Here is a 26,532-nt window from a genome sequence, read left to right on the forward strand (position 1 = left end):
TTTAAGTATCATTACGGTTTTTATGACCTAGGTGTACATTTTACCAGTTGTTACCTACAGTTTATACAAACATTATGGTCATCGACCAGTGGTTGATATCTCAAAAATAATAATAAAAATAAAAATAAAAATAATAAAATTGAATAATACGATCGCATTATGAGTCATTAAATAAATAGAACCGAATGTCAGGACTTTACTGAGTCATATGTAAACCTAGTATTTATATTTAAACCTGTAAATTCATCTGAAACTCACGCACATGTTTATCATGTGTTAAAATTGTAATCTTAGTTCAAATGGAACATTATGTATTATTACAACTGTATACATTATTTAAATAAGCATGTATATATTGTCTAATGCCCAGGTGGCATAAACCAAAGCAGGCTGTGCAGTTGACATGGACATAATATTTTGCAAAAGAAAAGAAACCTGTTCTTGATGCTAAATATTATCCCCGAACCTGCAGCTCCTGTCAAAAAACAACCAGACCGTTATTTCCGGCGTGACGATCGAGTCTGTCCCAAAAATACCTCTCAATGCGCCCTCGTGGACTCGTGACAAGGGCACTATAGGTCTGCACTTCATGACGTCACCAAAGTGTGGACTCTGAGGAAGTCCACAAGTCCGGAGTGTGCCATTTGGGACAGGGCCCTAGTAGTTGGCTCACTTCAGCAGCGTCTGTGTCCAATAGTCCAAAGTTGCCCTGACACACAACCAACACCCAATGGCCGACCGTCGGTTTGGTGTGTTCCTGCCTTTATTTTTGATTTTGATAAAAATAACATTCATATATAATGAAACTAAGTATTGAGCTGTTTAGATCAGTATGTAAGCAAAGCATGTTCAGTTTGTCAGAGTAAATGTGCTCTTCTATGATGTCCTGTAGAGCTGATGTGGTTAGAGATACAGAAGGGGAAGGAAATGTTAATATCAGTTGCTGACGCCACATTGTTCACTCAGTACGGAAGAGAGCGACAGTAACGTTTGACACACAGAGTTTGGTGTTTTATTTTAGAGAAACTCTTGTCAAAGTTGATCATGTGGGATGTTCTGCTGCTCTTTTCCAGCATCTGTACAGGTGAGTTTGAGACTCTGAGCTCTTTTACACACAGTTTGACATGATCTCTTGATTATCACATGATCATCAGACTCATATGAATGATATTTGTAAGTTATTATTCTGGCCTGCTGATGTCTCTTGCTCACACATAACAGCTCTATATAATGATATTTGTGTTTCAGCTGTTGTTGTAGGAGCTCCAGATACAGTTACAGGACACAGAGGAGAGAGAGTTGAGATCAGATGCTCATATAAACCTGGATCTGAATCAAATTCAAAGTATTTTTGTAAAGGAGAGTGTACGATTGGAAATAAAAACATCATGGTTGAATCAGGATCTCCAGCTAAAGACGAGAGATTCTCTCTGACTGACGACAAGAAGAACAGAGTTTTCACCGTCACCATCACTGATCTGAGAACAGAGGATGAAGGACAATACTGGTGTGCTGTGAAGAGGAGTTTGCCTTTAACTGATGTCTATTCAGAGATTTTGTTGCTGGTTAAACCGGGTAAGTGATTATATTTATTAGAAGTGTAGCTGCAGTAGAAATGAACTACAAGGGAACAGGCCAATGGTCATTAAATAAAATAAGATCACAATATTATTTCAAAGCTTCACAGTAATAAACAGGAAAATAACAGTTTCATTGTTGCAAAGTTAATCAATTATAACATTGCTTCATTTTCAGCTATAAAGCAGCTCTACAGAAGACAATAGAACAGATAAATGTTTATTTATTTTACGTTTAATTCCTGTCATTCATCAGATGAAAAGCCTCCTGAGGTTTCAACCATCAGACCTTTTTCAAAGAAACCAACATCATCATCATCATCATCAACATCATCAGCATCAACATATTTCAGAACAACAGAACTGAATCTACAATCCACCAGCATGAATCACCTAGGTCAAACAGGTCAGTTCATCTGTCTGCCGCTCTTTATAACTCTTAGGCCATGTTCACACTGTCATTTTTTTGGGATTGACAACTGTATTTACTAACAGGTGTGAGTCTCGAAATGTCTCGTTCACACAGCAACTTTCAGTAACGTTTGGAACACTGTCTGTATGAACGTGCAGCGAGAGCAAAGACTATAGAATAACAAGACGCGTCACTCGTATTGTTTTGAATGGGAGAAAGTGTAACGCGCAATATGGCGGAATAAGTCCCGCCTTCTAAATAATCGCAAACTGGTAAAGTCATCGCGTCACTTAAGCGGCCGTTATAATCACCGGTTTCTATAGAAACAGTCAGACACACGCCTCCAAAGAGACGCACATTTAGGTCTGCACATGCGCATTAGCTTGATCCAGCCTGAAAAATACAGTTTTTTTGTCATGATTCGAGCGTTTAGAAACTAAATTTATGAGCCGGTTGTTGTTTTCATTGGTGATTTCAAATATGAAATTTAATCATAAGGTTGGCGAACAGTTTTGGAGAATTTGATGTTTCCCCATTCAAAGAGATTGCATGATGCCCAGGATGCCGGAGAGGCGTTTCAAAGATGGCCGCCGAGTGAAATGACTTGTCTTAAAGGGACTTTGGCGAGAGCCTGTATTCTCTTACTAGTAACCATGACGACAGTGATCAACGTAATATTAAAGATGGCGACGTCCATAAAACTGAAAAGTATTATCACTTTTCACATGACAAGAGACTAACTGAACCGCGAGTTCATCCATCAAAACTTCATTAACCAACATTAGCATGTAATAAACACTTACTTAATAAACACTTTTGGTCATTAACGCACACAACTTCGACAGGAATCTGCAGAAAAACACACAAACCATCTCTTTCTGACTGAGCACAAGCAAAACTAACGGTTCTATTTAAACAGTCACCCTACAATGCAGTGGTGTGATTGGCTGTCCCTTCGCGTGATCGGTGTGTGATAACTATGGTGGCCTGGATGCTTGTTAACCTAAATGCCTAAGAGTGTCCAGGAGATGGCGCAGTTGACTTTCCTCTTCTACAATAAGTGTCAATTTACATTCATAATCGGCCTTACAATCGTTAAGTGTGTGCGCAGCTTAAATGTGTGTTACAGGTCACGTCTCACATTCAGGGTCTGTCATATACATCAGTGTTGGGTTAGTCATCATGGTGATCATCTTCTTCATGACGCTGATGGTGTGGTGTAGGAAGAGAAACAAGAGTTACACAATTAGGACTTTAACAGCAAGGTCAGATTTAGATATGAATCACACACACACACACACACATTTACTTACAGTTGCTTTTTAAATGGGGGATTTTCCATTTGGATAAATCAGGGTTTAACACTAGAACCACCACGGGGTAAAATTTACCCGGTTGTTTTTCAAATTTACATAACAGATTTTCAATAAAATATCAAAGTCTACCAGTCATTGACTTTTACTAAACCTCTGGGTAACACTTTATTTTGATAGTCCATCTGTTGACACTCTACTAGTTATCAGTACTCATATAGTAGCATGTCGACAGTGCATCAGTTGACATTCAACAACATTGTTTCAACAGACAAGTAACATACATTCAGCTAACTGCCTGTAGATTATAAGGCACATTTTAATTTCTAATCTATAGATTTTACAAAAAGTACATGCTGACTGTCAGTATTTATTTCGCAACAGGTTGTTAACTAACAGTCAGCTGACTTTCCGTAGATTGTTACCATCCTCTAAGTTGTCTACCAACTACTCAAAATCAATCTGTCAGTTGAAAGTCTACAGTCATGTCAACATATGATCAAGAGCATATTATATCATCCTTACTTAAGGGTCTCAAATGCATCAAATTAATAATTATTTAACCATTTCATTTTTATCAAGATCACTAGTTTATTATCTGTTGATAGTCAACTAAACATTGGTTGTGCATCTGTTGCTTGTCAACTAGTCTAAAGTTTACATTCAGAAGATCATCACTAGACATTCTTAACTAAGCATTTGTAGATATATTTTAGGACTATCCAATTAAAGTGAAAAACATTTGATAACAGTTGAAAGTCTATAAGCTATCAACAGAAAACATACAGCCATCCATTAATTATATGCCAGATATTTACTGTTTAAAATGAGAAGTTAATACCAGACTATGAACTACAATAGAAGCAACACTACAGACAGGATATTAGAGCAAGTTGTTTATTAACAATATATTTATACAAACCCATTGTTCACTAGGGCATCAGATCTGAACAGTCTAATCATGTTGTATCAAACTTTACTTCAATTAACATTACATAAAACAAAAACAAAACAACAAAATAAAATAAACATGCTGCACTGGCAGCACTAATCAAACAAGTCTCTACCATGTCATTGTAGGGGCAAAGCAACTTGAACTGTAAATTATGAAAAACAAAACGTATCTACTTAATCTACTCAAACCTTAGCTAACATCCTGTTTCCTACATTCAGTCTTTCTTTGCAGAAAAGGGGATGAGCTGTTTGTTATTTTTTAATATTTTTCAGTCATCAGTGCTAGTATCAGTGCTGGAGTCCAGCATCATGGCCTGTGGCTCCTCATCTCCAGTGGCCATTATCTCCATGTTCCCATCTGTCAAATGATAAAACAAACACAAATAATGTTTAGAGCATAACTTCACCCTCAGCTCTGCACTTTTATCCACTGCATAACTTTATAGAATGTTTATTTTTGTTAATTATTAATGTGGTGAAGATTACATTGTGTCTAACGAGACATTGCAGAACTACAAATAATGTGTACAAAATCTCATAGGTTTGATTTCACATACAAAAAGAAGGAAAGGCTTATCATAAGACTATCAGATCTGAACTGTGATTATGTGTGGCAAAAATGAAATGAAAAAACAAACAAACAAACTAACATGCTGCACTGCACTGCCATCACTACAATTAATGAATAAAACATTTTTTTATGATTACCCCAAGTTTATTGGTGTCGTTCTCTTATTAAAATGATAAATTATATAGAACTAAACGCATTAATTTTTAATTAAGTTAAACTGTGCGCATGTCATTGTATCATACATCCTATTCAGTGCAGTGAATTATTATTGCTCTTTATTGTCTATTTAGTAGGGGTGTAACGAAATATCGCAGTACGATATTTCGTGATGCAAAAATGTTACGATATGTATCATAGAGTCATGACGATACTTTTACTAATCTTATTGGTTGAGCTGCCGACGTGACCTACTCAGCAACAGCATCGCATGTGCTTTCATTGCAGTTGTAGAAATCCGACAGAAATCCAATGTCTGGCAGCATTTGCTTTTCCAGTCACAAGACAGGATGACTCACAGAAAAGCAAAAGATGCTTGCGATGCTTTTCTTTAATGGCGCGTTCACACCAGATGCGATTGAAGTGTTAAGCGCGAGTGATTTACATGTTAAGCCAATGCAAAGACGTGAATAGACATCCTGCGGCGCGATTCGCGCGAATGATGTGATTCAGGCGAATGATGCAGCGTGATTCACGCAAGAGCTATATATATATATTAGGGGTGTCCTCGACTACGGATTTACATAGTCGAATCCGATTCGAATCAGATTGCCTATATTCGACTGATAGTCAAATCATAAGGGGGGGGGGGGGGGGTCTTGAAAAACAGCAGTCCACTAGAGAGTGCGCACGGACTTTGAAATGTTCGCGCGCTGAACTGTGCACGAGATGGAGCGGGACACGGAAAATGAAGTAGGCCTGGCTATAATCTACCCGCGGCTTAAGACATCTTTTATTTTCTTTCACACACAGCACAGAGAAACATCTTATAAACCAATCAAACTGCCTGTCAAGTGATAGTCGAAACTGACAATGATTTTATCTTTTTTAAACAAATGAAAGGCAATCTGGATAAACATTCACAGCCACGATGTACAGAACACTCTCAAAGATATAGAAGAAAATGAATAAAAACATTTTGGATAAATAAACTTTAAAATATATATATATATATATATATATATATATATATATATATATATATATATATATATATATATATATAATAACTGCAGAAAGGCCACACTGCAGATAGATATACAGTACAGTCCAAAAGTTTGGAACCACTAAGATTTTTAATGTTTTTAAAAGAAGTTTCGTCTGCTCACCAAGGCTACATTTATTTAATTAAAAATACAGTAAAAAAACAGTAATATTGTGAAATATTATTACAATTTAAAATAACTGTGTACTATTTAAATATATTTGACAAAGTAATTTATTCCTGTGATGCAAAGCTGAATTTTCAGCATCGTTACTCCAGTCTTCAGTGTCACATGATCCTTCAGAAATCATTCTAATATGCTGATTTGCTGCTCAATAAACATTTATGATTATTTTCAATGTTGAAAACAGTTGTGTACTTTTTTTTTTCAGGATTCCTTGATGAATAGAAAGTTCAAAAGAACAGCATTTATCTGAAATACAAAGCTTCTGTAGCATTATACACTACCGTTCAAAAGTTTGGGGTCAGTAAGAATTTTTATTTTTATTTTTTTGAAAATAAATTAAATGAATACTTTTATTCAGCAAGGATGCATTAAATCAATCAAAAGTGGCAGTAAAGACATTTATAATGTTACAAAAGATTAGATTTCAGATAAACACTGTTCTTTTGAACTTTCTATTCATCAAATAATCCTGAAAAAATATATTGTACACAAATATTTTGTACAATTGTACACATTAAATGTTTCTTGAGCAGCAGATCAGCATATTAGAATGATTTCTGAAGGATCATGTGACACTGAAGACTGGAGTAATGATGCTGAAAATTCAGCTTTGCATAACAGGAATAAATTACTTTGTGAAATATATTCAAATAGAAAACAGTTATTTTAAATTGTAATAATATTTCACAATATTACTGTTTTTACTGTATTTTTAATTAAATAAATGTAGCCTTGGTGAGCAGACGAAACTTCTTTTAAAAACATAAAAAATCTTAGTGGTTCCAAACTTTTGGACTGTACCGTACATTTCATATGTCGGCAAATCAAATTACATCGGCTAAATTGTCTGTGCGAGCAAGCTTTAACTAATCTACAGCTCAACATTGATGCACCAAAAACAAACAAAAAAAAGTATTAATTTAATTTAAAAAAATTAGCCTGTAATTTTTTTTATCAAACATTAATTTACAGAATTGAATTAGAACAGAACATACCGTTCAAATAAATGAAAATAGCCTAATTAAAAAAATGAAATATGATCAAGTCAAACTGCAAAATGCAGGGGAACATATATTCAAAACACAAGCCAGAAGTAGTTCAATTAATAATAGAGTGATCAATAAATAAATTAAAATTAAAGAAATTATTAAAACAACGAACGTATAGATAGAATTGTCAACTTGTCTTTTTAACTGCAGAGACAATAAACGCTAAACTGGAGTGGCAGTCTTTTTAGCTAAACATTAACAGCATCCAAAAATCAAATTACAAGCGGCTGGAATAGTTTGAAATCACTTGTAGCTACCCTACCTGATTGAGAGACAAAAATCCAGTCTTTCACGCGATCTGCCTGTGTCCGTTTGAGTCTTTTCAAATAGCGCGCTATAGTCAGCTCGATGACAGTCCGGCAGAAGCACGCCACAGTGTTTGTCGTTGTTGAGTTCTAGGACATGAGCTTTTGGCACAACTTGCATCATACGTTTTTTTAAACATCTTTTACCATTTCAAAGTGCATCCAATTCTACACTTTATCCCAGACATTGTTGAAGATTTAATCCCTGCCGTAAAGATGCTCATCTGCCGGTCACGGATCATGGAAGTGAAACTTAAATTGGTCACAGGTTGGATTTATTCACGCACATTAAAAAAAAATATTTATTAAAAGCTTCTTTCTTTTCACATTTTTATTTATAGTATTAACATAATAGGCTGTATACTTACCTATTGGGAAAGAACCGGTATATCTATGTAAAATCAGATATTGAGCGCCCCCATATCTCGTTTCATAACACCTCTGCGACGATTCGACTGTGAGATTGGTAGTCGAATCAGGCTCCTCCTATCGAAGATTCGAATCGTTGACTATTCAGGGTCACCCCTATTATCTATATATATATAGCTCAAATTGAGTAAAGACCATTTTTTATAACTTACCAGATCATCATTTTCTATAAAAGTATGAAAATGTACAGCGACGATGATTTTGTCCTCCATTGTTGTTTCCGATTTCTGCCTCAGCTCGCTACGTCACTACCTGATTGGTTAATGCGGCGCGAACTTTCGCCAAAATTCAGATTTTTCAACTCTGGCACCTAGGGCGTCAGACACTCCATTCGTGCGTCAGACACGTGAACGCTCAATTCGCACATCAACGGCCAATTCGCACTAGACGCTTGATTCATGCCGCAGGACATCTAGACGCGCGTTTACATGTAAATCAGATGCCCCAGACGCGTTTGGTGTGAACGCAGCATCAGGCTCACAATCAACATCAACAATCAATGGGCTTTACAAGCCTGTTTCGAATGGACTGATTGGAGTGTTTTTGAAGCTGCTGCCACCAATCTGGACGAGCTCACAGAGACTGTAACTTCATATATCAGTTTCTGTGAGGATCTGTGCATTCCTACAAAGACTCATTTATCTTACAACAACGACAATCCCTGGTTCACTGCAAAACTCAGCCAGCTCCGTCAGGCCAAAGAAGATGCTCGCAGAAATGGGGACAGAGTCTTGTACAAACAGACCAAATACACACTGGAAAAGGAGATCAGAGTGGCAAAGAGGAATTAGTCTGATAAACTTCGGAATCAGTTCTCTTCTAATGACACAGCTTCAGTGTGGAAAGGTCTGAAAGTTATCACCAACTACAAGACACCATCCCCCAGCTCTGTGGAGAATCAACAACTGGCAGACGATCTGAATGGGTTTTATTGCAGGTTTGAAAAATCACCATTCACACCTCCATCAACTCCCGTCTCCCCCACTCCTCCACTTCAGTTCAGTGAAGATGACGTGCGCCAGGTCTTCAGAAAGAACAAGAGAAGAAAGGCACCAGGCCCAGACAGCGTTTCACCAGCCTGTCTGAAAACCTGCGCTGACCAGCTGGCCCCCATCTTCACACAGATCTTCAACAGATCACTGGAGCTGTGCGAAGACCCATCATGCTTCAAACGCTCCACCATCATCCCCGTCCCAAAGAAACCCAAAATTACTGGACTAAATGACTACAGACCTGTGGCTCTAACGTCTGTGGCCATGAAGTCATTTGAAAGCCTGGTTCTAGCTTATCTGAAGGACATCACTGGACCCTTACTGGGCCCCCTGCAGTTTGCTTACCGAGCAAACAGGTCTGTGGATGATGCAGTCAATATGGGACTGCATTATGTTCTCTAGCATCTGGACAGACCAGGGACTTATGTGAGGATCCTGTTTGTGGACTTCAGCTCTGCTTTTAACACCATCGTCCCATCACTCCTCCAGCCTAAACTAACTCAGCTCTCCGTGCCCACCTCTGTCTGTCAGTGGATCACCAGCTTCCTGACAGACAGGCAGCAGCTAGTGAGGCTGGGAAAATTCTCATCCAGCACCCTCACCATCAGCACCGGTGCCCCTCAGGGCTGTGTCCTCTCCCCACTGCTCTTCTCCCTCTACACCAACGACTGCACCTCTAAAGACCCCTCTGTCAAGCTCCTGAAGTTTGCGGATGACACCACACTGATCGGCCTCATCCAGGACGCTGACGAGTCTGCTTACAGCTGGCTGTCTGGTGCAGTCTTAACAACCTGGAGCTCAAGACGCTCAAGACAGTGGAGATGATCGTGGACTTCAGGAGAAACCCCCCTGCTCTTCCCCCACTCACCATCATGAACAGCACTGTGGCAGCAGTGGAGTCATTCAGGTTTCTGGGCACCACCATCTCCCAGGACCTGAAGTGGGACAACCACATCGAGTCCATTGTGAAAAAGGCCCAGCAGAGGTTGTACTTCCTTCACCAGCTGAGGAAGTTCAACCTACCACAGGAGCTGCTGAAACAGTTCTACTCTGCCATCATCGAATCCATCCTTCAGCTCAGCTACCAAATCTGACCTCAGAAGACTACAGAGGGTAGTCCGGTCTGCTGAGCGAATCATTGGCATCATTGGAATCAACCCTCCCCACTCTCCAAGAACTGTACTTATCCAGAGTGAGAAAAAGGGCAAAGAAGATCACTCTGGACCCCTCACATCCAGCACACTCCCTCTTTGAACTGTTGCCATCCGGTCGACGCTACAGAGCCCTGAGCACCAGAACGACCAGACACAGGAACAGTTTCTTCCCTCAAGCAATCAATCTCATGAACACTTGACAAACAGGGAACACATAACACTATTACACATTATTTACTTAAAACACTTATTTCTATCTCAATTTGCACACATAATTGTACATACAATTGTCTATAATATATATTGTCTTTTGCTTTTTTTGCACTTTGTCTATCTTGTAAATTTGTATATTATTATTTTATTCTTTTTAATATGTGTCTTGTCTTGTCGCTGTTACTCTGTTGCACTGTGGAGCTTCTGTCACTAAAACAAATTCCTAGTATGTGTAAACAACATACCTGGCAATAAAGCTCTTTCTGATTCTGATTCTGATTCTGAACATGGATCTCAGAGATCAGACGCTGTAACTGTCACAGGTGAAGCTTTTATTAACACACTCCTGTATCTTCACATCATTCATCAGTTTGGAGAGTTAATCATGATGATCTTCCTCTTTCAGTTCATCATGGTGCTGGTAGGAATGTGATTGTGATCGCAGTGGCATCAGGAGGATTATTGTTCATCATCATCATCATCATCATATTTACAATGTAAATAAAAATATATCAATAAAGAGTACATAAATATATTTTCAAACTAATTCATAAAGATATTTGATTATTAATTGTATATGAAACATTGAAATTACTTGTTTGTGTTTTTGACAGTCAGAAGAAAAGGATAAACAGAAGATCTATAAATGAGTATGAGGTGAGATGATCAAAGAAAAATCACAGAAAAATACTATTAAAAGAATAAAATTAGCTTATTATATATATATATATATATATATATATATATATATATATATATATATATATATATATATATATATTTAGATTTAGATTTTTTTTATGGCAGGTCCAACTTGTGTTCAAGTCATATCACATCATATGTTGGGAAATAATCAGACTGCTCAAACATCTCATACCAAACTGACAGACAATGATTGAGACATGAACTCACAATGTTTTAAATCCCTTTTTTTTTGTATAGTAAGTATTTTTCTCTGTTTCCCTGTAGAACGTTGATCCCAGTGCAGGCACATATGCAGCTCTTGACCTCAGGTCCAGATCTTCTGACCCTTATGGTACACTCACAGTAAGTGAAGCATAACCTGATTTTGCTGAGTTCAGCATGTTCCTGGGTCAATGTTTTTGTTGATCCTGGAACAACATTCAAATCAACCAATCAGATTTGAGGGACAAGTTTACAGATTATGTCTAGTTTAGGTTTAACACTCTGAGGTCTGAGGTATCGCCGGCGATACCACCACGTTTTTTTTTTCTTACCAGTGTGAAAGAGACTCAAAATACTCCGTCAATGTTGCACATACAATTAAGAATTATACACCATTTTAATCTGTGGATTATCTTCTTTTATTTGTGTACACTCAGAGTAAAAACAAAATGTTGTGCTTTTTGCAAAATAAAGAAAACTAACATGATGCGTGATCTCTCGTCTCCCTCTGAACGAAGTCCAATCTGATAGTTCTCAGAAAATGAACTGTAATTTAGTGAATACTAATCACAAAAAAATTAGACTTATGTCTAAAGAAACGTTGAAATGTCAGGTTTTAAATTGTGTAAGTCAAATCGAAAACAAATATTCTTTGTTTATGTAATCTGTATGAAAAGAGAGCCATGTCAGAAGTCCGTGATTCAGCTCATTATCTGCAAATGCTATTCAGATGCAAATTCAGTCAATACATGCATACATCATCTCAATCGTGTATTTATTGTCTTAAAAAGTGTTTTGAATAGCCATAGTTAGCGATCTCTGGCCTCTGTTTGTTCGGTTAGTTCCTAGATTGCCTATTCTTCTTTAGCAGGCATTTGTGGACTAAAGGTGCACAGAGCGCCCTCCGGCTGCAAGTATGAATTGAAAACACAGTATCCAGCGCTCACAGTGATGACAGTAAAACCTGAATAAATATTACTCCTCTGTATAGAAAATTGAAAAACATATGAGAATCCATCAATATTTCTCCAAATGTGCATGCTTTTAAGCTAAAAGCCTATATGAAATGCCATAGAGGTAACATAATTGTTCAGACACTTTGTATCATAGAAATGCATTATATTTTAATAATAGAATACCATTATTTTAAATTGTAACAATATTTCACAGTATTGCTGTTTTTTCTGTATGTTTGATTTACATTATGATGAGCTTGAGACATGATCAACAGAGGGTTTTTTCACAGCCTACCTGACTGAAAGAGCTCATTATTTATGCAGGTCATTAGAGCTCTTTATGTGATTCTTTTGTCTTCTCAGGTGAGAATCACCCATTATTCATGAGGATTCACGCCTCCACGCATACTGTGTTTCTTGACCAAATATGTTTTAGAAAATTTAAATCTCTCTATTGTTTTATATGAAGGAGTAGGAATGATAATTTTTACATAATTTTTAAGCAAAAACTCTAGGCTACAACCTCCAATACCCAGAAGTCTTGTGAACACAGATTTAATATATATTTTTTGGCTTTATTTCAGTGACTTAAGTTTTTTGTTTTTTCAATAACCACGCATAAACGTTATTCCTTCAAAAACACAAACATGTACATACATGTTCCTCACATATTATTGTAGCCTAGTTTGTGCTGAATACAGTGTAATGACACTTTTTCCATTAATATGTTTATGAACAACTGAAAAAAGCACAAATGTCAGGGCATGTCAAAACTTCTCCAGGCCCCAAATCAGCCTCAGACCCCTGAGGGTTAAAACAGACAAACATGTTGATCTGCTTTATCAATGCAGAAATGTTTTCTGAAAACATCTGCAATTGCTGAATAAGAAGCACCTCAACAAAATTCAAGGGTGAAGAGCTCAACTAAAGCAAACACCGATCTCCATGATGGCGACCTCAAACAAAACATTTTCAATAAGACATCAACATCTAAACTTCTGTTAGTTCTCAGTAAGAACTTCTGTAGATGTGTGACAGAAATAAAGTCAGTCTGGCTAGTAATAAGTGAAGCTGGTAATGCTGTTTGTGGAGTTGCTGAATCAGATCTTCAGAGATTTCATGTCTTTTATCTTTAGTTCATCTAAGGCTGTGGCTGAAGAAAGTTGTAGTTTGTGTTCTTATTTCTCTTTCTTTCAGTGTTTGTTCACAGCAGGTGTTTGAATGATTGATAGAATGTTTCAGGAACATCAAACTAACCTTTAAATAACATTCTACTAACATTAAGGAAACTGAACATTTTCATGTTCTTGGAATGTTACAAATCAATGTTCCTACAATGTTGAATTTTAGATCAAAATGAAGTTGAAAGAATGTTTGAAGAAGATTATACCTTATAAAATGTGTTCCTGTAGAACGAAAACTTTACGTTCCCAGAACCAACACTGAATATTTAGAGAACGTTCTTATAACAAAATTATGTTGGCTGGGACCTCAAGTGCTCTCAAGAAGAAACTGTCATTGCTATTACTCAATAGATATTAAACAGTCCTTACATTCAGTCTTTTCAAGCTATACTATACAGTCAATTTTAAAAGTAATCACATTTTTAAAATCTGAGAGAAAGATTATTTGTACCATTTTAGCATTGGCTTTATTCATGTACATCACAACTATGCAAATGGAACCCAGATTTACCTAGCCCTATCACCTAACGACTACAGCCCCATTGACTCCCTGTGCTAATGCATTGATGAAATTAAAAATTAGATGTGCCAAAACTATCTTAAGTTAAACAAAGACAAAACTGAAGTCATTGCATTTGGAAAAAAAAAAAGATGTTCTCAAGGTGAACGCATACCTTCACTCTAGAGGTCAAACAACAAAAAATAAAGTCAGGAATCTTGGTGTGATTTTAGAGTCAGACCTGAGTTTCAGTAGCCTTGTAAAGACATTAACTAAATCAGCATATTATCATCTCAAAAATATTGCAAGAATTAGATGCTTTGTCTCCAGTCAAGGCTTAGAGAAACTTGTTCATGCTTTCATCCCCAGCAGGGTGGATTATTTTAATGGACTCCTCACTGGTCTTCCCAAAAAGACCATAAGACAGCTGCAGCTCGTACAGAACACTGCTGCCAGGATTCTGAGCAGAACCAGAAAATATGAACACATCATGCCAGTCCTCAGGTTCTTCCACTGGCTTCCAGATGCATTTAGAATTGATTTTTAAGTACTGTTACTTGTTTATAAATCACTCAGTGGCTTAGGACTGCAGATATGCTCATAGAATATAAACCTAACAGATCACTCAGATCAATAGGATCACATCAGTTAGAAATACCAACAATTTGATCTAAACAAGGAGAGTCTGCTTTTAGCTGTTGTGGCTCACATAGTTGGAACCAGCTTCCAGAAGAGATCAGATGTGCTCCAAACAGTAGCCACATTATATCCAGACTCAAAGCACATCTGTTTAGCTGTGCATGACTGAATGAGCACTATGCTATGTCTGAACTGATTGCACTTTATTTTATTTATGTATCCTCTTTTTATTTAAAATTTTATTTTACATCAATTTTTATTATCTACTTTTATTGCTATTTCTATTTTTATTAACTGATTACACTGTATTTACTGAACTGTTTTAATGAATTTTATCTTTTAATTCTTATGTATTTGTTTCCTTTTTTTATGTAAAGCACTTTGAATTAACATTGTGTATGAAATATTCAAAATAAATAAATGTACCTTCCTTGGCATTTTAAAAATGTTTGCAGTAGTGCTGTCAATCAATAAAAAAAATCACTAATTAATAACATATTTTTCTGTAGTTAATCACAATTAAAAACATTGTTGTGAGTTTTTAATATTTTTATATTGTAATAATTTCACTGTTACTCTACTCAAATCAATGTATAAACAACTTAAAGACAGTATATTGTAAATATTTGTTTGATGGCATCATTTCATGAGTGAAGGCCAGTATCAGTGATGCACTGTTAAATGGTAATTTAAAGAATTAAAGAGTATTATTTTACAATAAATTACTTTAGTCAGAAATTTACAGTGAAATTAATGCATGTTGGGTCATTTTCTTATGCATTACTGTTAATCATCAGCAAAATGCTGCTGACATTACAGTCATTTACTATTCTTGTTTTACTGTGAAATGACATTATAAAGTTGTCTTTATAGCTAGCTAGCCTCTGTTTTGTTTGACAACACTTCGAACATCAGCAGGAAGTTACTCCACCCAGGATCGCTTAAAGCACCTTTAATTGTTTTTATTATGCATTTTATTATTTACTTATAAATAAAATCGGTAACACTTTACAATAAGGTGCATTAGTTAAACATTAGTTAATGTATTATCTAACATGAACTAACCATGAGCAATACATTTGTTACTGTGTTTGTTAATCTTTGTTAACGTTAGTTAATATAAATACAGAAGTTCATTGTTCATGTTAGTTCACAGTGCATTAACTAATGTTTACAAATACAACTCTTGATTTTAATAATGTATTAATGAATGTTGAAATTAACATTAACAAAGACTAATAAATGCTGTAGAAGTGCAGTTCATTATTAGCTCATGTTAACTAAAGTAGTTAACTAATGTTAACTAATATATCTTATTGTAAAGTGTTGCCATAAAATCATTTTTGATTCATCACTTTTCTGACTGGATCTCACTGCATCAGAAATATTAAAAAGATAATAATTTTATAGTATAAAGGGAGGAGAAAGCACTCAAACATGTTAAAGTCAGAACAGAAACACAGAGGACAGGAAACAGGTTGTGGTTTATGAATTCACAGATCATTTCCTGGTCAAATCTGAGAGGCGTTTTCTCATCGAACACCACATGGAAAAAGTCAGAATAACTTCTGAGAGTTTCAGACTGATTCTCTAAACTGAACTGATGAAGAAATTAGAAAGACTCGGGAGGCAAGATATCGGAACAATGATATTTATTACCAATAAGCAAGCGAAATATCACAAGATAAAGTTCTTTGGCGTAAGCCCCGTCCGTAGCTCACGTCCTGAGGGTTGTAGGGTTGTCCATAAGAGGTCAGTGTGGAGATGAATCGGTTGCTGAAACCCCCTGTAGTCTTTAATCACACTGAAGGAAGTTCTTTGCCTGTGTTCTACCTAATACATTTATTCACAAAGAAAGGAATAGGTTTTATGAAGGATGCATTATCCATTCTGTTATAAAGCTCTCGTGTGTCATGAAAGTTTTTTTTTTTTTTTTTATATATATATATATATATTAATTGTCCAAATTCCTTTTGGTTTGCATTCTATTACGACACAATACAAAATAAATAAATAAAAATACTGTAAAGAAAAAAATAAAATACTGAAAGGAAAAAAGAAGCTTCGCTGCACAGACAAAACTGCTTGTGGTCAGTGTGTAGTATTAAAGTTCAGAGCTGAGCTCATTTCCTGAGTTTCACAGAGATGCATTTTCACACACATTGCCCCTCAACATCAAACGCACACAAAGACAATGTATGTTGGCTCAGTTGTTTGACTTTCATCACGAGAGATGAGAATCAAACAGACATTTATATTTCAGTTCTCTGATAGAAGAGACATTTGGAGATACTGAATACTTGAACTTTAAGAGAAATGATGTGACCAGAGGAATGAGCTTCTCACAAACAGCCTTTGTGTTCATACTGATGGGTGAGTTCTGATCTTTAATTCTAAAATCTTTAAAAAAAATTATTTAATTTCTCTTTTAGTTTTAGTGATTTGTATTTTTTAATACTTAATATACTTAATATAATCATTTTTTTTTCAAAAATAGACAATGTACATATATAATATAAAATAACATAAAAACCTGTAACTGTGAATACCCCCCCCCCCCCCAAAAAAAAAAAAACTAAGCAAAAAAAACAAAACAAAACAAAATAATAATAATAATAATAATAAAACCTTAGATGAAATCAACTGAAAATAAAAAAGACATTCATTACCAGCTTCACTTATTAGTGACCAGTTTAACTTTATTTGTGTCAAAAGTCTACAGAAGTTCTTATTGAGGTTTGGATGTTTCATTGAAAATGTTTCATTTTAAGTCACTATTATGGTGATCATTGTGTTTTCTTTAGATGGCTCTTGGCTTAATGTTAGCTTTCTTTACTAGATCTTATGTTGCAGATTTATCTTATCTCTTCATCACATCTCACTTCTTTTGGCTTTTTTTTACCATGACAAATGTGCCTTTTAAGCATACAATTACAACAACCAGAGAAAACTAATGTTATAAAGTCAAGGGTCTTCTTGTTATCTCTTCTGTCCTTCTGCTTGTTAACAGCAGGTGTTCATCACTAATGCTCAGTCCTTTAGTTAATCACTTAATTATCTCATTAACTTCAACACTGCTTCAGTGTTACTCTGACACTCTCTAGTGTGCACAATGAGCAGTGTTCATTGAACACTGAGGATTTAGGGTTAAGATATAAGCTGCGTCTGATCAGCGGCGAATTCCAGCTGCTTGCAGGTGAAGGTGGCTTCAAGTCTCGTAGATCAATTGAAGAGATCATATCTGTGTTGCTGAAGGAGAATGAATCGATTTGCCATGGTGATTTGACATGGTTATAAAGCCCGATGCCCCGCCCCTTTTGGCTGGCTCGAGCAGGCTCACTCACCATTGGCTCTGGGATTTTGTGATGTCATTGGTTTCAAATTCGTTTACTTTAACTTAACAAACCAATGGCCATGCAGTTAACACTGCGTGGTTGTATAAAGGCTTCAGAATCACAAAAAAAAAGAGTTTTCCCCATTGCATTTTGTCTTATTAATAATTAATATTAATTAATAAGATGAACGACGCAGTATTCGTGTAGTATTGCAAGGGAACTGTTTATTCTGTGACACTGCTTATGATTTATGGGGATTGAAAAATGAGTGGGTGGACACATTAGTGTTCAAACACCATGTAAAAGTGAATTTTGCACAATAGGTCCACTTTGATAATAATACCAAATGACAAGTTTTCCTGTATATGGTCACAGCATTAGCTCATTAGTTAAGAGAGATTTGTTTTCTTGAGAAAAAACCCTGATATTTAGCTAAATTAATCAATATTGACTCAAGATCAGAATTGAATCGCAAGCTTATGAATCAAATCCTCCCGCCCCTATTCATAATTCTCACTCCAAGCTAAACTCAAAAGTTGGCAGCGGCAGCCCTGACTGAGAGTTTCAGACTGATTTTCTGAACTGAACTGATGAAGAAATTGAAGTTCCCACTGACAGTTTGTGTGTTTTTGCTGTTGGGTGCTCAAGATCTCTTCTAAAGATATTTATTATGTAATGTTATGGCTTATTAGTATGCTGATGTGTGTGTGTGTGTGTGTGTGTGTGTGTACAGTGATCAGGTCACTGTCTGTGGACATTACAGTGATAGGAAAGGAGGGAGGACAAGTGCTCATTAAGTGTCCTTATCCAAGAGGATATGAAACATTATACAAATACTTCTACAAAGGACCTTACAGACACCGTGTCCTTTTTCTACAATCTCATGGGAAAAAGACCTCACCCAGATTCTCATTGCGAGATGATCGTCAGACCAGATCATTTACAGTGACCATCAGTGATCTGAAGATGGAAGATGCTGGAATATACGGCTGTGGAGCTGGATGGAGAGACTATAAAGAAATCCTACTAAACGTGATCAGAGGTGCCTGATGTTCATTATTAAACAACAATCTGCTTCATCATTCATGTTTATGACCTTCACCTTGCGCTCAGGTGCCTGGTATTTAATATTAATCTTCCAGCTCAAGTTTCTCTTCACATAAACCCATGATTATGTTCATTAATGTGTCAGTATAACAGCTCAGTCTTTATTCCCCTTCAGATCAAACTATCAGCTCATTTTCAAACACGCCGCCCTATCTGAGAACATCAGACACAAACCCACAATCCAGCAGCATCACGATCACAGACCATCAGATCAGCTCTTCAACAGGTTCATCTTCTGATCTTCATCTCTCTAAGTAATATATTTCATTCAATATTCGCCATGACTGTCATTTAATGCTGACGTCTTAACCTGACACACATCACACACATTCACTGCACTATTAATTCTCTCACATGCATAAGTGAGTTAGTTCACCCAAAAATTCAAATTATGTAATTAATTACTCACCCTCATGTTGTTCTACACCTGTAAGACCTTCATTCTTTTTCAGAACACAAAATAGTTTTTTTATAAAATTCAAGGTGTTTTTATCCTCCCAAGAAATGTAATTACCTTCATTCAAGGTCCAGAAATGTACTAAAGACATCGTTAAAATAGTCATGTGACTGCAGTGGTTCAACCTTAATGTTATAAAGAGACGAGAATACTTTTTGTGCTCAAAAACTAAACAAAAATAACAATTTTATTCAACAATATCTTCTCTTCTGTGTTATTCTCATATGTCGTTTACGTCCAGTGGATCCAGGTTCTACATCAGAACGCCGGCTCAGTATTGGCTGAATCTGATCATATGATCAGCATGTGTTATGCTGACGCAGGAGCAGGCCAATACTGAGCCGACGTTCTGACGTAAACATGGAAGTGCTGGACGTAAACGACATATGAGAATAACACAGAAGAGAAGATATTGTTGAATAAAGTCATTATTTTTGTTTTGTTTTTGAAAGTGTTGATTATATTGCTGTCTATGGATGAGTCATATACCTCTCGGATTTCATCAAAAATATCTTAATTTGTGTTCTGAAGATTGTGTTACAGGTGTAGAATGACATGAGGGTGACATTATTTTCATTTTTGGGTGAACTAACCCTTTAAATCACACTGTCATCAGAACAGTAAGTGACTGATGGTTGTCATTGGCAACATAAATTTCAATAATCCTCACATCCTTCTTTTTTCCATACAAGTCTTTCATTTACTGTAATCATTCTGTAAACCGGTTTCTATTCTGATTCTTTTGCTTGTTTCCTCTTGTGTTTTTCAGTGATTATTGTCACTGTGGAGGATTTAGTTTTACTCCTGATAGCAGTTCCAGTGATTATAGTGGCTATGAGAAATAAAAAGAAAAATAAAGGTAATATTTTACATAAAGCCATTTTTTTCTGATGTTTCAGCATTTTTGGCATACAACAAATGACTGAAGATTGCCTAGAGTTGGAATTTGAATGACAGTAACGGATCTTATAATTATGAACTATAAGATAACTGAAGTAGTGAGTATCTAACATTGATCTATTTCACAGGTCTGCTGGAAGAGTTTAATCCAGTGTTTTATGAACAGGTGAGTGATCAGAAACTGATGATTATGGTTATTTATTGAACTCGAGATTTACAGCAGTAATTGTGTTAGCAGATTCACTGAAACGGATTTTATTTCTTTCTCAACACTGTAATGACACTGAAACAGAGACTGATGGCAGTGATCTTCAGACATTAGATCTCAATCAGCGTGTGTGAATTATTATAGTTATGTGTTAAAACTTTAAACAGATTTATTTTCTATTAACTATCTCTTGTTTCCTGTGACTGTAGATCAAAGATGCTGAACGTCACTGTGACCCAGAGGACAGAGACACAATTACAACTGTATTTTACAGCCGTGGTTCATAAACTATTATGCTATATGAGAATCCAGCACTCCATCATGAACTCCTAAACACAATGAGTTTAATATAATATAATATAATATAATATAATATAATGTAGGGACCCCTAAAATGTCTATTTGAATATGATTCATGTTGAGAAATAACATGAGTCAAAATGTATTTTGTTTTAATTTTTATTTCAAAATATGTAACTGTATTTTTATGTCCAGTCAGAAATTGTTTAATGCAAGTGTTATGTTGCTGGCCAATGACTGTTGAGCTTTAATGTTACATCATGACGTGAGTTACGTACGGAAGAAGAGGAGGAGGAGCATCGCACATGGCAAGAGAAGGCTGATAGAAAGTTCGTGTGTTAGAAGTGCGTCATTTTGGAGACTTCATATATTTCTTTGAAATATTAGGCCCAAAGTGTACAGAAACGGTGCTCGTTTTGTTTCTATTCTTTATTTAAAGTGTATTTCATTATTCCATTTATTAGTTTTTTTCCCGAGTCGTGTATGAGAGTGACTAGGGCTTAACAGCTAGTGATGTTTCAAGTTCGGAACAATAACTGAGAAAGTTATTGGACATTCGTGGATTCATCACATGTTGGACAGATCGTGTGGATCGTCGTGGGACGTGGATCTACTGGATTCATCGTGTGTTCGTGACTGCTCGTGATGGGAAACAGTGTTCGTGGCGTATGTAATCTCAACATTGCTTCAATTTCATCGGATGGATGTAAGTGAATTCATCATTAAGGCTGTTGAATGTGAATTACATTGAATTCGTCAGTTGTTAATGTGCACCAACGAGCTGGGCCCCAACGGTAACGAAACGAACAGTATATTTGACTGCGTCACTGACTCGTGTATATTTGACTGCGTCACTGACTCGTAATATTGAACTGAAAGAGCTTGAATGTTGTTAAACACAGGTTTTATTATTTTTTTTTTGAAGTGTTTAATTGATGTTAAGAGAAGTGTGTACATTTTCTTTACTGATTTAAGTGACTCTGGAGAAAATGGAGTGTGGGAATTATCTTAATGTAAATAAATAAATCTCTGTTATTCCTTTTCTCCTTAAAAAGTTGCATTGTGTTGTTTTATTAAGTTTGGCAAGTTAACTTATTTAACAAGGTACTGATTTTTGGGATACTACAAAGAATTTAGTTTAATAAATTTTAGTACACTATATATATATTTTTTTTTTTTCTAATCGGTATAGGGGAAAAGTTAATTTATGATTATCATCATTTAAAGAGAAAAATACCGGCCAAATTCACTATTCAATTGCCGGGAATCCAGGTTTTCTTATGTGAAAAAAAGTATTCAAATTAACCCCTAGGGTTAACAAAAGGGTTACATAATATAATATAATATAATATAATATAATATAATATAATATAATATAATATAATATAATCAATCTTGTATTGTCTTTAGAGTTCAGAAAGATCAGATTCATATGACTTGATTATTTGTTTTTATTGTAATTATCATTAGTTTTACATTTGGAAATATGGATCATATAATACATGTAAATGTTTTCTTTTTTGTCTCATGAGATACTTTAATGGACAAATAAAATCATGTTATTCTCGATTGCAAGCGAAGCATATATTTTTGTATGTCTGTAGTCATTAAAGGGGTCATGAACTGCATTTTTTTATTATTATTTCATAGTGTTTCTTGAGATTAACTTATAATGTTAGTATGATTTTTTTTTTTTTTTTTTACATAAAAAATTGTCATAATTTAGACATTAAAGACTATTTTCAACCCTGATTTTAGCCCTCTGATTTGTACGCTGCGTTGTAAGGGGCGTGTCTGCTGTGAGACTTCAGTGTAAACGCCCACTGCTGTGATTGGCTGACATCTTTCCATTTGAAATCAGTCTTACATGTGGAACTGGTGCTGCCAGGCAGTTAGAGATTAAACCCCCACTGCGAAAACTTTGCCATGTTTTTGTTATTAGGGCCTACAGCTGTCACGATTAACTAATTGTGAAAAATGTTGATTATAGTACTATACTGAGGATCTATTTCTGCTGTATATGTAGCTGTATATCCTGCTAAATCATTGCAAGCAACAATAACGGCACAGGCATTTTGGAGGCTCCCAAAAGCAACTGCCATTGAGATGCTAATTTTTCAGAATGTTTTTATCAACAAAATACTAGGAGCCCTTTTTTGCTTCAGTCAAACATGAAATGTCTGTGGCAGTTACTTAAACAGAAAGTGAAACTACAGCCACAGAAAGAGCTTTGATGCGTCAGCTGAGCACACAAACTACATTTCCCACAAGGCAACTCTTCACTCACAGCTCATATGATGAAGAAAGAGTAATCTTAAGGTTCAAGCAATTGTTCTGCATTATTTATTATTTCTTTTAAACAAAAGTATCATTCCCATGGTGAAGATTACCACATAAAATGACCCTAACAAGCATTTCCTATTCACCCCCAAAGCTTTTTCATGTCTTTTTCAAAGTTTGGCAATGATTGTTTCTTTAAAATGTTTGACTTTTTCTTTCTATATGTGGATGGTACTTAATATGTGATTAACATGCTTTGAAATATATATTTAAAAAAAATAATAATTTAGTAGTAGAAAAACAGTAAAAGGGCAACAGAAAAGCACTCAAGCATGTTAAAGACAGAAACACAGAGGACAGGAAACAGGTTGTGGTTCATGAATAATTTGCTGGTCAAAACTGAGAGGCATTTTCACACCTAACACCAGATAGACATACAGTTGGACTTTCCTCACATAAGACAAGCAACAAACATGTTCTTTTAATATCTGATGAATGAGCACAGCCCAGTCAACAAGTTAAACTCACAGTGATCTCACCATGTGGTCACAGTGGTACGCTATTATTGCAAAAACTGCACAGAGTATGTTCTCGCTGAATTGCTCGATTGTTGACTATCATAAAAGCAGAATATACCCCTAGTTCTAAAATACTTACAGTATAAATAATTTGTTAATTTTCCTGGTTGTTAATCCTTTATTCCCCAAACTTCACATATTGTTCCCTTCACAAGTTTGTGTGCCCATATAATCTTAGTGTTATTGGTAAACAGATTTGGCTTCCTGTCTGTTATAGAGGGGCTCAGAGAAGTATATAATAATAATAATAATAATAATAATAATAATAATAATAATAATAATAATTATAATAATAATAATAATAATATATATATATATATATATATATTTATATACACACACACACACACACACACACACACACACAAGACAAACTAAAATATTTGAAGCTGTCATACGGTCATGTTACAATGTGCTCCACCTATAGGTCATGTTGTCACATTTCACTTCCGTTCTTTTGGGGTAAATAAAGAAAAAAATATACACTGTATTAATGAAACAAAACCACATAATTATACTGTACATGTGTGAAATTAATGTAGGAAAAAATAAATACTCTGAACCCTGAGTGAATTTACACAAACTGAGAAAGTCAAAAGGTGTTACTTTGTGCCCCGCTCTACCCTCGTTCTCAATAAACTCAAGGTTTATGAAAATCAAACTTCATGAAGATTTATTATTTGCAAAAAGGAAAATTGATGGGGTTTCGTAAGTTTTCAAAGTTTGTCACAGCAAATGTGTTTCTCCATTTTTAGAGCCAAAGACAAATCCACCACCTTTGTTACCATCACCACCACCATCATCATCATCATCTTCATCATCTCTGATCATCGGTATGACTGTGATTCTGCTTCTGCTCATCATTGGATTCATGTCATGCATTGTGACTCTCTACAAGCGTCAGACTCGAGATAACTCAGCTAATGATGTTATCAGAACTTTGGATATTGTTCAGATAATTTTGCATGTCATGTTACCAACTTAATGGTTTGTCACAGTCATTTATTTGTCAGAATAATGTTTACAGTTGTTTGCCAGCGAATTTCATTGTCTGAGAAATGAGTGAATAGAAAGATGTTGCTTCCCCCTGCTGGTCACAACTAGTCAATGCGAGTCTAATATCTTGAGCATTAATGTGAAATGATGTTTAATGTAGTGTGTTTATTATTACAGATGCTGATTCAGCCGCTAAATTTTCTGAAACTGGAACAGAAAACAGTGAAGCGGTTTGTAAAGTCACATTGATTGATATAAGAAAGTGTTTGATGGCCTTAATCAAAACTGCAAATAATTTCATTTTCTATTCCCAGGTTCCTCAAATGCTGCACATTTACGATGAGATTAAAGACACCAGGCTTGACTGCAAAACCACCCAGTTACCCACAAACCCCTCTGATTCTTGTAAAACTGTTTACGATTCTGCTAAATTACCAATAAACCCTGCTGTGGAGTGGCATAAACAGTGCAATAATCAGTTACCCCAAAACCCCTCTGACACTAGCACTGTTTATGCTACTCCACAATTACCCACAAACCCCTCTGACATTAGCGCTGTTTATGCTACTCCACAATTACCCACAAACCCCTCTGACACTAGCACTGTTTATGCTACTCCACAATTACCCACAAACCCCTCTGACACTAGCGCTGTTTATGCTACTCCACAATTACCCACAAACCCCTCTGACACTAGCGCTGTTTATGCTACTCCACAATTACCCACAAACCCCTCTGACACTAGCGCTGTTTATGCTACTCCACAATTACCCACAAACCCCTCTGACACTAGCGCTGTTTATGCTACTCCACAATTACCCACAAACCCCTCTGACACTAGCGCTGTTTATGCTACTCCACAATTACCCACAAACCCCTCTGACACTAGCGCTGTTTATGCTACTCCACAATTACCCACAAACCCCTCTGACACTAGCGCTGTTTATGCTACTCCACAATTACCCACAAACCCCTCTGACACTAGCGCTGTTTATGCTACTCCACAATTACCCACAAACCCCTCTGACACTAGCGCTGTTTATGCTACTCCACAATTACCCACAAACCCCTCTGACACTAGCACTGTTTATGCTACTCCACAATTACCCACAAACCCCTCTGATTCTTCTGATACTGTTTATGCTACTCCACAATTACCCACAAACCCCTCTGATTCTTCTGATACTGTTTATGCTACTCCTCAATTACCCACAAACCCCCCTGATTCTTCTGATACTGTTTATGCTACTCCACAATTACCCACAAACCCCTCTGATTCTTCTGATACTGTTTATGCTACTCCTCAATTACCCACAAACCCCTCTGATTCTTCTGATACTGTTTAAGCTACTCCACAATTACCCACAAACCCCTCTGATTCTTCTGATACTGTTTATGCTACTCCACAATTACCCACAAACCCCTCTGATTCTTCTGATACAGTTTATGCTACTCCACAATTACCCACAAACCCCTCTGACACTAGCGCTGTTTATGCTACTCCACAATTACCCACAAACCCCTCTGACACTAGCACTGTTTATGCTACTCCACAATTACCCACAAACCCCTCTGATTCTTCTGATACTGTTTATGCTACTCCTCAATTACCCACAAACCCCTCTGATTCTTCTGATACTGTTTATGCTACTCCACAATTACCCACAAACCCCTCTGACACTAGCACTGTTTATGCTACTCCACAATTACCCACAAACCCCTTTGACACTAGCACTGTTTATGCTACTCCTCAATTACCCACAAACCCCTCTGATTCTTCTGATACTGTTTATGCTACTCCACAATTACCCACAAACCCCTCTGACACTA

The 26,532-nt window shown here is 36.1% G+C and overlaps 1 protein-coding gene across 1 annotated transcript; it reads left to right on the forward strand.

Moving 5' to 3' along the window:
• The first annotated feature begins 776 nt into the window (after positions 1-776).
• Positions 777-21,902, forward strand: LOC125273097. The gene is made up of 13 exons (XM_048198365.1): positions 777-1,084; positions 1,249-1,575; positions 1,834-1,983; positions 10,764-10,854; positions 10,972-11,014; positions 11,327-11,404; positions 14,272-14,286; positions 17,662-17,818; positions 18,610-18,918; positions 19,099-19,209; positions 20,210-20,299; positions 20,469-20,506; positions 20,758-21,902. Exons 1-13 carry the CDS (start codon positions 1,045-1,047, stop codon positions 20,833-20,835), a joined length of 1,527 nt encoding a protein of 508 aa, XP_048054322.1. The 5' UTR covers positions 777-1,044; the 3' UTR covers positions 20,836-21,902.
• Positions 21,903-26,532: the final 4,630 nt, after the last annotated feature.

Source organism: Megalobrama amblycephala, linkage group LG7 (genome assembly GCF_018812025.1).
Source record: "Megalobrama amblycephala isolate DHTTF-2021 linkage group LG7, ASM1881202v1, whole genome shotgun sequence".
Classification (NCBI taxonomy): domain Eukaryota; kingdom Metazoa; phylum Chordata; class Actinopteri; order Cypriniformes; family Xenocyprididae; genus Megalobrama; species Megalobrama amblycephala.

Coding starts and splice junctions, on each gene's coding strand:
- LOC125273097 (XM_048198365.1), top strand. CDS start 1,045: ATGTGGGATGTTCTGCTGCTCTTTTCCAGCATCTGTACAG. Junction 10,855..10,971: donor ATCATCATCATATTTACAAT/GTAAATAAAAAT, acceptor TGTTTTTGACAG/TCAGAAGAAAAGGATAAACA. Junction 20,507..20,757: donor ATCCAGTGTTTTATGAACAG/GTGAGTGATCAG, acceptor CTGTGACTGTAG/ATCAAAGATGCTGAACGTCA.